Below are 13,672 nucleotides of genomic sequence, written 5' to 3'. Positions count from 1 at the left end.
GTTCTCTGCCAGAACAATTTCCCGGAGAGGTGTGAACCTACCCTTAGGCTGGTGTCTCACATGATAACATGAGTACAATGGAGACACAGTCAGGCAGGGACTCAGTATGATGCTGTCGGTTCAGTTCAGATAGGCCTCGCTTAGTCAGGGAAATGCGGCCATAACACTGACCATATTTCCTGGACTGCACAGGGCCTAAAAGGTAAGGCCACACATGGCAGGTATTTTTCCACTACAGATCCTTCCTGCAAATCCAGTCAGTCCATTCAGCTGCAAAATTTGCATGATTTAAATGGGGATTTTGCTGTATTGACTGTGCATTTAACCCCTATATATCAAACTGAAAATATATGACATTACAAAGCGCCGGCATATTCTGAAGAGCTTCACAGACCTTGTCACCACTCGCTGACCCCAGTCGGACTCACAGTCTAAGTTCCCTATCCCATGTTTAGGCTACTCCGCAAGAAAGATCCCATAAAGATAGTGCTGCAGTGCACAGGAAAGAAATGATCATGGACAAGATGAATAATTATTAGAACCCAACCCGTTATAGTCATCAGCAACTGCAATCTATGGAGGCCCCTGGAATATCATGTTAAGGGCCAGGAACTCTGCTTGGCTACAAATAGCAGGATGAAGAGTCTCTGCAATGCAGCTGACCGATGATCACATCCTAATGTGTAACCGTGTCACTCGCCAACTAGATTTTCAGCCAAGAACAGTTTTATTTTCAGCTTTTTTCTTGGGATTGCTGGAATGGTTCATATATTTTAGAATTTGCAGGGGGCCCTGTATATAAAGCATCACAACATTCAACATGCAGAGACCAGTAACGAAGAGCCTCAATTCTCTCTACGTCCCATGCACATGGGGCAGATATCCTGCAGCAAATCTGCAGTGTTTTACAGAATCAGCAAAATTGATGAGTTCTTAAGAAATCCCATCCTCATGCTGCAGGAAAAAAACCTGCGTTCACCGTTTACAATGCATAGGGTGAAATATGCAGCGGAAAATCTACCCCATGTGACCATACCTATATATATATATATATATATATATATATATATATATATATATATATATATAAAAAATGAACTCCGCGGCACATCCAAGTCGTGAAGAAGTAAAAGAAATTTTAATCACCAAACATGCGACGTTTCAATCCTCTCAATGGGATTTTTCTCAAGCAATATATATATGATACAGGAGTATAGGATGGGATGTGACGCTGCATCTGCCATTCATAAGTCTGGGAGAGCTGAGTGACAGCCAATATGGACACCATTACAGCCCACGCTGGGCGCTGGGCTGTACAGTAATTCAGCATCAATGGACAGAATTGCCAATCAGAGCACCAGAAAAGCTAAATTATGGAGTCATGAGCTGTAAGGACTCCATTATCACCCATCTTTCCAGAATCAGATATATGTAAGCAACGGTTGAATAAAACAGTTAGGGACGACTCGAGGGATGGTATTTACTTAAAGGGATTGTCCCATGACTAACGAAAAAAAAAATGAGACTCATATAGGACATGACAATCTCTTTCTAACAAACCTAGAACCAGCCCTGTACCTCACATGGATCCAGAGATCTCCCCATTCATTGCTCCAATAGATTTCTATCAAGCTGACACAGTGGGGGGGGGGGGGGGGGGGGTCCATTCTGCTGCAGCTCTCTCTTAACTCTGGAGGCAGTTGAAGGATGAAACTGAGAATGTGCGGCCAGTTGTGAGCTGGTTAAAGAAATAAAAAAAATAAAGAAAAATAAAGAAATTTAATTTAAAAAAGGGTGGCGTTATACATATAGATTTTATTGAATAGCTCAGCGGCCATACTAAATGTTTAATTACATGTAATTGCAAAAGTATTCAGATTCTGGTTTGAAAACTGTAGAATATTTTTTGTGGGACAACCTCTTTAGGTTTTCTTGGTTTTAGGAAGAAATGTTCTTTAAAGGGGTTGTCTCATCATGGACAATGGGGGCATATCGCTAAGATATGCCCCCATTGTCTTTTAGGTGTGGGTCCCACCACTGAGACCCGCACCTATATCTAGAACGGAGCCCCGCAAGTGAAGGAGGGCGCACTGCGCATGCCCTTCGTTAATTTTCTATGGGGCCGGCGAAAATAGCCGAGCGCTGGCTCGATTATTTCCGTCGGCCCCATAGAGATGAATGGGAGCGGAATCCTAGCGCTATGCCCCCATTGTCCATGATGAGACAACCCCTTTAATATACCACAGACAGCTGCAATCAGAATAAGAGCTCATTCACACGACTGTATGTATTTTGCGGTCTGCAAAAAACAGATCCACAAAAAATACGTATGACATCCGTGTGCATTCCGTATTTTGCGGAACGGAATAGCTGGCCCCTAATAGAACAGTCCTATCCTTGTCCATAAGGCGGACAATAATAGAACATGTTTTATTTTTTGCGGAACGGAAATACGGACATACGGAAAGGGAATGCACACAGAGTAACTTCTGTTTTTTTTTGTGGACCCATTGAAGTGAATAGTTCCGCATATGGTCAAGGAAAGAAAATAGGTTCGTGTGCATGAGCCCTAAAGCTGCACTCAATTCTCTATCCAAGCCCGTTCACCTTCCTCCAGCCTGACCCTTTAGAATACACAAGCATTTAAGCCCCGTGCGATATAGATGACATTTATACGCAGTTGCTGTAGTTAACAATAACAGGATACGGCTGGAATATGGCACAAACGTCCCTTTCATGAGCAGAAGGACACAGTGCACGGAGGGACAGGACCGGGAATATCGGTTTACCTTTTCAGAAAAGATTTTTTTTTTCCTCTGAGGAGAAGGAGATGCCAGTTGTATAAATTACTCCGGGAGAGGAGCCTTTCAATCTCCTATATAAGCTATTCATCCATGAATGTGAGCCTCTCTATAAAGAGATTCGAACTAAATAGTCAGTGTAAGTCAATGGATTAGCTTACACTGGTGACAATGAAGGAGCTCATAATACTTCTCCAAGGAAAACATAACCAGTAAGTAAGAACCGTGCTGGATAAGGAAGTGCTGCTTGGTTAACTTTCATGGGGAAGCTATATTACTTTCAAAGGGTTTTTCCCACAAAGTGCACTTATCACCTACTGACTCCCCGTTTCCAGGTTTGTGTGAGGAGGGAACAGGACTCAGGACTCCCATTCTATTAATCACCTATCCTGTTGACTATACTTTGTGGGAAAACCCCTATAAAAGGCTAATTTCACACAAGTAAGTTTTCCGTCTGGATGCGTTCCGTTTTGCGAACAAACAGCATCTGGATTGAATCCTGACCCATTAACGATCACTGGTTCAAGAGACGTATGGGTGACAGCTCACTGCTGCGGTCAGTCATTGGCTGCAGAGGCTGCATGATCTGTGTCAAACTGGACGTTGACGTGGGAAGACTTGGGACCAGCAGCGCCGGGAGGAGAGGTATGGAGCTAGCATGCAGCGGTGGGAATCAGGTAAGTATATTTGCCACCCAGGGCATACAACCCTTTTAAAGAGGACCCATTACCCCTCCTGATATGTCTGTTTTAGTGAATACTTGCATTCTTGTAACAATTCTGGAGTATCTGTTTTTATGCTTATGTTGTACTTTTCCTTTATTAATTATGAATGAATTACTAGCAGTTTGCAATGGAGGTCCAGCTGGGTGTTACCAGTCGGGGGTGTATCACTGAACAGTCTAATAGTATCCAATCAGTATTGCCAGTGTCAGACTGTTCAGGAATACACCCCCAACTGATAACACCCAGCTGGACATTCATTGCAAACTGCAAGCAATTCATTCATAACTTGTATCAGGAATAATCAAGGAATGGCACATCATAGAGACATAAGAATAGATGCTCCAGAACAGTTATTACAAAGGGGATGCAGGTACTTACTACAACAGGAGAGGTGACAAGTCCTCTTCCGTTGTGTAACGGAAAGCTTCTGCAGCAGAGGGATGCCAGCAAGTTATACTGTATCTAGCACAACTGGTGCACTTTTAAAAGTGACAGGGAAGTAAGCCGTCACGCAACTGTTGGGCAACACTTTACTGTTCACTTCTATTTCAGGAGCAATGTGTTACACCATTTGCATTTTGCAACAGTTGTAACATCCAATTTTAGTTGCGTAATTTGCCTGTGCTGTGCAAACAAGACTATAGGGGCGAATCATCATATCCCTTGCACCTGAAAAGTGACATTAAAAAGTGCAAACTATGTGTTTACGACTTAAAAAAAAAAAAAAAAAAAAAAAAATGTTGCATCTCTTAGATTTTATGCCAACCTTGCCACTTTCCCTAAAGGAGGCATGGCAAGGGCAGGAAAGGGGCATGACCAGCCGCCCCGTAAAAATGATCTTGATTTACGCCAGTTTTCTGGCGCAAATGAAGTCAGAAATCTATGGCAGCTCTGAGCTGTTGTAGATTTCTGTTTAGGCGTACGGACTGACGGAGGATGCATCTAAATTATGAAGAGACATGTGCGTCGTCATAAATTAGGCGCATCCTCTGGCAGCTCCGGGGATATCAAGAACTGTGCAGAAAGCACCGGTCTTGATAACTCTCCCCCTATGGTGTTTTTTTAATCAGATCATTTTTATTAAAGGTTTTACATACAGCCAATTATTCAGATTAACCGTACATTATATGACAATGGGATATCAATACAGTAAAATCAATCATACTTTATCCAAATCAGCACGTCAATAACACTGCATCAAATAAACCTTTATTAAATCTCCCAGTCCCCCCCAACTCCCCCTCTCCGTGTGGTCATCTCTCTCGACACCCCCCTATGGTGTTTAATGGCGCTAATGCAGAATGCAGCGCTGCAGACGCGGACAGCGAAGGCATAGGCGTCACAATAATGCTGCCGTAACTGTACATCATGAGCATCTTTACAAACCTCCCTTTCACAGATCCCTGCCGCTGAAATTACTGTACCCCCGATAGCCATCTATCCTGGGTTGCACCCATATGTCTGCAATTAGATGCTGAAACCAAACTCTTCTGAGGACAGTTTTGTAATTTGGATTATAGAAAAAGACAGAGAACGCATAATAAGCGGGAATTAAGCTGGGTAACAGTGCAGCTTTTCATGAAGCACACAGAGTTCTCTGTTATAAATCCAGTCCCACAGACAGAACGGGTCAGTTCTACTCGCCTCCCAATTGAGCGACGGCCAGGTTCTCTCTTCATCCCCGGGAAATTTAATCAACACCGGATAGCATGATCCCCAGCCTAGAGCCAGCTGCAGGTGCGCCTGTCCTGGAAGCATCTGCGGAGCGCCCCTCTCCTACATACATTCATGTATTAGTCATATATCATAGCTGACCCAGGGATAACACGTGATCCATGTAATAGCAAATTCTGGAGCATCTATTCTTATGGCTCTATGTTGTGCTTTTCCTTTATCGTTCCTACTAGAAGTTATGAATGAATTGTTAGCATGTTGCAGTGAAGGTCCAGATGGATGCTACCAGTTGGGGGGGGGGGGTCTCTGCACAGTCTGACACCAGCAGCACTGACTGGTTGGCTTCAGACTGTGCAGGAACACCCCCCCCCCCCCCAAGTGGAACTTCACTGTAGATTGCTAGCAATTTATTCACAATTTCTAGGAGGAATAATAAAGGAATGGCTCGGCATAGTCTTAAGAATAGATGCTGCAGAATTGTTATTAGGTGGGGAATGCAAGTAGTCACCGAAACAGACATGTCAATGGGTGAGAGCACAGACATCTCTCTGCCTCCATGATGACTACTGGGTCACATATCTCTGGTGCTGAGAACCCTCAGAGACTTATGAGTGATAGATATGCAGCACTGTGACAAGCAGCTGATTTAAGGCCCTTTAACGGTGTCAGGATATGTTGTATTACATTTTAACACAGTCCTTGCCTCTGTGCATCTATCCAGGTCCTTTATCATCATTATAGACCTTGAGGGGAGAACTGTCAATCATGCAGCAGCTCACACAGTAAACATTAGCAGCAGTGACCAGGATGTCTTCACGTCAGATGCACCATTCTCAGCGTGTTATACAGTTTCATACAGTACATGTTAAACCCCATTGATAGAAGGCCATATTCTGACATCATCTCTGACCCCATTCTCGTTCTCAGGTGTGGATCAGCAGTGACAGTAACAGCAGCGAGGCCGCAGATCAATGGACGGACACAATTAGTCACCCAGAGAAAGTGGTGACAAAGTGGCATAAACTGAACCCCCTGAGTTACTGAACCCCCATCATTCTGGGCAATGCCAGGTGTTACTTGTACATAAAGACTGGATGATGGATTGAGTCATGCCCACCTACATATCACCTAGGATCTTACCTGGACTCAGCAGGATATACAGACAAGGAGGCTGTCCACGCTACACCGGTGAGGCGTAAGGCACCGCAGTGAATACCTCATTTTGATATAGTAGCTTTGCCAATTAGGATTAAGGCAAACTGAGCGACATCCCCTGTGAAAGCAGAAATGGAGGACATATTCATTGTCACCCAGTTTTAGCAAAAACAGATAAAAACAAAGTAACAGAATTAATACAGTTTGTAAGAACGTGATCGTAGATGGACAAGGGAGGGATATTTTGGAGGAAATGCCTTTAAGAAGATGTGATACCAGGAAAGAAACATTTGTAAATATGTCACAACTGGATGGGAATTGGATTCTGTATGTAAAAGTGAATGTCTATGTGTTTAGTATAAACATTATTATCTTGTAATTTTTAAGCTTCCAGGGGGACAATGGCGGACACTGTTCCTCCAAAAGGCCTGAACTCCATTGTCCACTTCAGTTCTTATTCTGTGTATAAGGACACTGCACAGTACCACTTCTTCTGTCCTGTATACTGGCTGTAATCCTCAGTATCTGCTGTTATTCTGTATATATACACACTGCACCTTACCACTTCTCCTCTCCTCTATACTGGGTGTAATCCTCAGCATCTGCTGTTATTCTATATATATGGACACTGCACAGTACCACTTCTGTATACTGGGTGTAATTCTCAGTATCTGCTCTTATTCTGTATATATGGACACTGCACAGTACCACTTCCTCTGTCCTGTATACTGGGTGTAATCCCCAGTATCTGCTCTTATTCTGTATATATGGACACTGCACAGTACCACTTCTCTGTCCTGTATACTGGGTGTAATCCCCAGTATCTGCTCTTATTCTGTATATATGGACAATGCACAGTACCACTTCTCCTGTCCTGTATGCTAAGTGTAATCCTCAGTATCTGCTCTTATTCTGTATATATACACACTGCACAGTACCACTTCTCCTCTCCTCTATACTGGGTGTAATTCTCAGTATCTGCTCTTATTCTGTATATATGGACACTGTACAGTACCACTTCTCCTGTGTACTGGGTGTAATCCTCAGTATCTGCTCTTATTCTGTATATATGGACACTGCACAGTACCACTTCCTCTGTCCTGTATACTGGGTGTAATCCCCAGTATCTGCTCTTATTCTGTATATATGGACACTGCACAGTACCACTTCTCCTCTCCTCTATACTGGGTGTAATTCTCAGTATCTGCTCTTATTCTGTATATATAGACACTGCACAGTACCACTTCTCCTCTCCTCTATACTGGGTGTAATTCTCAGTATCTGCTCTTATTCTGTATATATGGACACTGTACAGTACCACTTCTCCTGTGTACTGGGTGTAATCCTCAGTATCTGCTCTTATTCTGTATATATGGACACTGCACAGTACCACTTCTCCTGTCCTGTATACTGGGTGTAATCCTCAGTATCTGCTCTTATTTTGTATATATGGACACTGCACAGTACCACTTCTCTGTCCTGTATACTGGGTGTAATCCTCAGTATCTGCTCTTATTCTGTATACCGTATATGGACACTTCTACGTGCTTGGTTTAAAAGGGGTTTTCTGGGACTTACGTCATCAATATCTATCCTCAGGATAGGTCACAACACCCAGCACCCCCACCAATCTGACATTCAAGACCTATCCCGACGATAGGCCTTCAATATCGGAGTCCCAAAAATCCCTTTTAATGATCTATCTTATATATAGACAGTGATGAGTATCACTTTGCGCCAGCTGCAGTGCTCAGTTTCTATAGCTCTCTATATGCAGGTATGGGTTGTCAGTTGTCCCTATGCTGGAAACAGACAGTCGCACAGTACCACTTTACCATTCTCAGTATGTGTCATAGTTTGAGAAGAAACAATTTAGACATTTTCCCACAACTTAAAACTGCATAATCTTCTTTATTTACCGTACTTATTTATTAACAATATCATTATAAACCCACTAACTGCAATAAAGCCTAATCCTCAGTAATGAAAGTGCCGGGGGCCAAAGTGTTTTATTTTGTACATTTAAGAGCTCTGCAAAAGGTCACACAAGAACAAAGGGATTAAACAGCCTATCGGGACAGGATGTAGGAGGTTAAGGACTCCTGTAAGAATCTGGCCATACAAGGGACTATCTACCTTGTCTTAAAAGGCCATACACTGCAAATACAGGTCGCCATTGATCTGAAATATTTATTATATCCACTACTGCTTATATGTACTGGTTTCTTCTGCAACGTGTAATCACACTAAACTTGCAATTGACTTTGGAGGGGTGCAACAGTTTCACTTCCATTCATACAACTTTACCCACCCAGCTTTCTGCTGACCCCAAAATGGCCTTTTAGTCTTCACCCCTAATTCATCTCCGCTCGTAATATCAGTCTACATCAATGGTCCCCAACCTATGCCTCTTCAAATGCAGCACCCAGCATCCCGTGACAGCTGCAGGCCGTCAGAGCATGTTGGGAGTTGTAGTGTTGCAACAGCTGGAGAGTCACAGATCTAGTTCTTTCAGGCATGAATCGGGAAGCTCAGGATGAAGATAAGCCACCTTGATGGTAGTGTTTTTAAATGTACTAAATTGCCTGTGATGATCAATAGTATTCAATACTGCATCTGTGGCTGGGATGGGTTTGCAAATTGCTGATGTCACCTACGCACAAGGAGATAAATGAGATATCGAAATACTGACCTGGATACGGGAAACAAGTTGCGAAAAAAAATGGGAAGGTCACTGTTTAATCTTCCTGAATAACAAGCATGTGCTTTTATGGACAGGATGATAAGAGATCGGGTCTCTTCCTGGTTTCCTGGTGTCTTCTCACCTCTCCAGGTGCCAAATGACATGCAGTGATGTCCTGTCCAGTGGGATCTGTGTTCTCCATCTGCACTACTGTTTGGATTGGCACGGCTGCCTAGAAAGCAAGAAACAGCTGTGAAAAGATCCTGCAAATGACGCTTCCTGGTACATGAAGAGGTTGTGTCCTTCATGGCTATAATTTTATATATTTGTGTAAATATCTACACACCGCAAACTCAGGGTTCTCCAGGTCATGTCCCTTATCGGGAATTTAGGTCGGGACCCTCCTTTATCCTACAAAGAGAATTTGCACTCCCAGACCACACCATGTTATGTCTACTTTTAAAGGGGTTATCCCCTAAACAGCACTGATCACCTATCTAAAGGCTAAGTGAGAAATGTTGGATTGCTGGGGGTCAAACTCCTGGGACCCCCAGTGATCTGGTTATACAGATCACTGGGGGTCCCAGGAGTTTGACCCCCAGCAATCCAACATTTCTCCCTTAGCCATTAGATAGGCGATCAGTGCTGTTTAGGGGATAACCCCTTTAAAAGTAGACATAACATGGTGTGGTCTGGGAGTGCAAATTGTGAAGAGCCACAATTTTAATATTATTAGGAAAATTCCCCGACAGGCAGTTATAATTGATATTTACTTACTGGCTCTTCTTTATGCCTGATGTGTTTATCCCTCCAGACCTGCATGTTGCTATTGGTTGGTTCATACAGCTTAAGGCCTCATGCACACAACAGTATTTTTTTCACTGTCCGCAAAACGGGGTTCCGTTGGTCCGTGACCGTTTTTTCGTCCGTGGGTCTTCCTTGATTTTTGGAGGATCCACGGACATGAAAAAAAAAGTCGTTTTGGTGTCTGCCTGGCCGTGCGGAGCCAAACGGATCCGTTCTGAATTACAATGCAAGTCAATGGGGACGGATCCGTTTGACGTTGACACAATATGGTGCAATTGCAAACGGATCCGTCCCCCATTGACTTTCAATGTAAAGTCAGGAGTCCCTTTTATACCATCGGATCTGAGTTTTCTCCAATCCGATGGTATATTTTAACTTGAAGTGTCCCCATCACCATGGGAATGCCTCTATGTTAGAATATACTGTCGGATATGAGTTACATAGTGAAAACTCATATCCGACGGTATATTCTAACACAGAGGCGTTCCCATGGTGATGGGGACGCTTCTAGTTAGAATATACTACAAACTGTGTACATGACTGCCCCCTGCTGCCTGGCAGCACCCGATCTCTTACAGGGGGCTGTGATCCACACAATTAACCCCTCAGGTGCCGCACCTGAAGGGGTTAATTGTGCGTATCATAGCCCCCTGTAAGAGATCAGGGCTGCCAGGCAGCAGGGGGCAGACCCCCCCTCCCCAGTTTGAATATCATTGGTGGCCAGTGCGGCCCCCCTCCCTCCCTCTATTGTATTAATAACATTGGTGGCCAGTGTGTGGCCTCCCCCGGTACCCCCTCCCTCCCTCTATTGTAATAAGAACATTGGTGGCAGTGTGCCGCCTCCCCCGGCCCCCCCACCCTCCCTCTATTGAATTAAGAACATTGGTGGCCAGTGTGCGGCCTCCCCCGGCCCCCCTCCCTCCCTCTATTGTAATAAGAACATTGGTGGCAGTGTGCAGCCTCCCCCGGCCCCCCCCCCCCCCCCCGATCATTGGTGGCAGCGGAGTTCCGATCGGAGTCCCAGTTTAATCGCTGGGGCTCCGATCGGTAACCATGGCAACCAGGACGCTACTGCAGTCATGGTTGCCATGGTTACTTAGCAATAGTAGAAGCATCATACTTACCTGCTGGCTGCTGCGATGTCTGTGTCTGGCCGGGAGCTCCTCCTACTGGTAAGTGACAGGTCTGTGCGGCGCATTGCTAAATGAACTGTCACTTACCAGTAGGAGGAGCTCCCAGCCGGACACAGACATCGCAGCAGCCAGCAGGTAAGTATGATGCTTCTACTATTGCCAAGTAACCATGGCAACCAGGACTGCAGTAGCGTCCTGGTTGCCATGGTTACCGATCGGAGCCCCAGCGATTAAACTGGGACTCCGATCGGAACTCCGCTGCCACCAATGATGGGGGGGGGGGGCCCGGGGGAGGCCGCAAACTGCCACCAATGTTCTTATTACAATAGAGGGAGGGAGGGAGGGGGGGCCGGGGGAGGCCGCACACTGCCACCAATGTTCTTATTACAATAGAGGGAGGGAGGGGGGCCGCACTGGCCACCAATGAAATTTAAACTGGGGAGGGAGGGGGGTCTGCCCCCTGCTGCCTGGCAGCCCCGGATCTCTTACAGGGGGCTATGATGGGGTTAATTGTGCGTATCATAGCCCCCTGTAAGAGATCCGGGGCTGCCAGGCAGCAGGGGGCAGACCCCCCTCCCTCCCCAGTTTAAATTTCATTGGTGGCCAGTGCGGCCCCCCTCCCTCCCTCTATTGTAATAAGAACATTGGTGGCAGTGTGCGGCCTCCCCCGGCCCCCCTCCCTCCCTCTATTGTAACAAGAACATTGGTGGCAATGTGCGGCCTCCCCCGGCCCCCCCTCCCTCCCTCTATTGTAATAAGAACATTGGTGGCAGTTTGCGGCCTCCCCCGGGCCCCCCCCCCCCCATCATTGGTGGCAGCGGAGTTCCGATCGGAGTCCCAGTTTAATCGCTGGGGCTCCGATCGGTAACCATGGCAACCAGGACGCTACTGCAGTCCTGGTTGCCATGGTTACTTGGCAATAGTAGAAGCATCATACTTACCTGCTGGCTGCTGCGATGTCTGTGTCCGGCTGGGAGCTCCTCCTACTGGTAAGTGACAGTTCATTTAGCAATGCGCCGCACAGACCTGTCACTTACCAGTAGGAGGAGCTCCCGGCCAGACACAGACATCGCAGCAGCCAGCAGGTAAGTATGATGCTTCTACTATTGCTAAGTAACCATGGCAACCATGACTGCAGTAGCGTCCTGGTTGCCATGGTTACCGATCGGAGCCCCAGCGATTAAACTGGGACTCCGATCGGAACTCCGCTGCCACCAATGTTCTTATTACAATAGAGGGAGGGAGGGAGGGAGGGAGGGGGGGCCGGGGGAGGCCGCACATTGCCACCAATGTTCTTATTACAATAGAGGGAGGGAGGGGGGCCGGGGGAGGCCGCACACTGCCACCAATGTTCTTATTACAATAGAGGGAGGGAGGGGGGCCGCACTGGCCACCAATGAAATTTAAACTGGGGAGGGAGGGGGGTCTGCCCCCTGCTGCCTGGCAGCCCCGGATCTCTTACAGGGGGCTATGATACGCACAATTAACCCCTTCAGGTGCGGCACCTGAGGGGTTAATTGTGTGGATCACAGCCCCCTGTAAGAAATCGGGTGCTGCCAGGCAGCAGGGGGCAGTCATGTACACAGTTCGTTGTATATTCTAACTAGAAGCGTCCCCATCACTATGGGAACGCCTCTGTGTTAGAATATACTGTCGGATCTGAGTTTTCCCGAAGTGAAAACTCAGCTCTGAAAAAGCTTTTATGCAGACGGATCTTCGGATCCGTCTTTATGAAAGTAACCTACGGCCACGGATCACGGACACGGATGCCAATCTTGTGTGCATCCGTGTTCTTTCACGGACCCATTGACTTGAATGGGTCCGTGAACCGTTGTCCGTCAAAAAAATAGGACAGGTCATATTTTTTTGACGGACAGGATACACGGATCACGGAGGCGGATGACAAACGGTGCATTTTCCGAGTTTTCAACGGACCCATTGTAAGGCCCCTATACACTTTACAGTATTGTTAACTGGTCCAGGACGTTCGATAGGATTGGTCAACAATCTTAGGTGTATGGCGAGCTCCCAATTCTTCACCAACATAATCTGTCGGATCAGGAGCATTGAATTTTAAGCCCTGATCCTTTTTTTCTCTCTCCTGGGAGCAGAAGCACATACACAACCACTTGAACCATGTATCTGTATGAGGGAATCAGGGGAGATAGAAGTCGGTCAAACACAGCTATTGAAGGTGTAAGGGTTATGACTTAAGGCTGTTCTGTCAATTGAAACAAATTAGATTGTACTGCACATGTGCACTTTGTGTATCTTACCTGTGGATTTTAGGAAGGCGTTACAATAAAGGATCAAAGTTGTTTTATCCAGTGGCTGGCAATCTTCTTTTTGTACCTGACTTGCAATAACATTAGAGGATTGCTAATTGAGTGATAAACTCAACAAGATAAATATGTACCTCCTACCCATAGAGAATTGACTCAATCATCAGCAGTCACCCGACCACTGACATCACTCCAGACTTGACATTAGCTGAAAGAAATCTGTTGAGTTTTGTAAACAGGCCTCGAAGCACGCAAAGAATGACCATCAGTCACGAATTGGCTCCATACCTGCTTCCTGCAAGTGAATTGTACAGAAGTGCAAGCGTGCGATTGTATTCACTGTCCTCTACTATGTCAATTTTTTACCTCATTGTTTAGTGAACAGGATGACAAATAGCTCAGAGGAAACACA

At 45.7% G+C, this 13,672-nt stretch overlaps 1 protein-coding gene across 1 annotated transcript in view; it reads left to right on the top strand.

The window, feature by feature from the left end:
* The window catches only part of TC2N (tandem C2 domains, nuclear), a 45,280-nt gene extending 38,340 nt beyond the window's left edge, over nucleotides 1-6,940 (top strand). The window contains 1 exon segment of the mRNA XM_044272084.1: nucleotides 6,128-6,940. Coding sequence (XP_044128019.1) covers nucleotides 6,128-6,244 — 117 coding nt within the window. The 3' untranslated portion in view covers nucleotides 6,245-6,940.
* The last annotated feature ends 6,732 nt before the right edge of the window (nucleotides 6,941-13,672 follow it).

Source organism: Bufo gargarizans, chromosome 11, assembly GCF_014858855.1.
Source record: "Bufo gargarizans isolate SCDJY-AF-19 chromosome 11, ASM1485885v1, whole genome shotgun sequence".
Taxonomy (NCBI): domain Eukaryota; kingdom Metazoa; phylum Chordata; class Amphibia; order Anura; family Bufonidae; genus Bufo; species Bufo gargarizans.
This window is presented reverse-complemented; position numbering and strand designations above follow the sequence as displayed.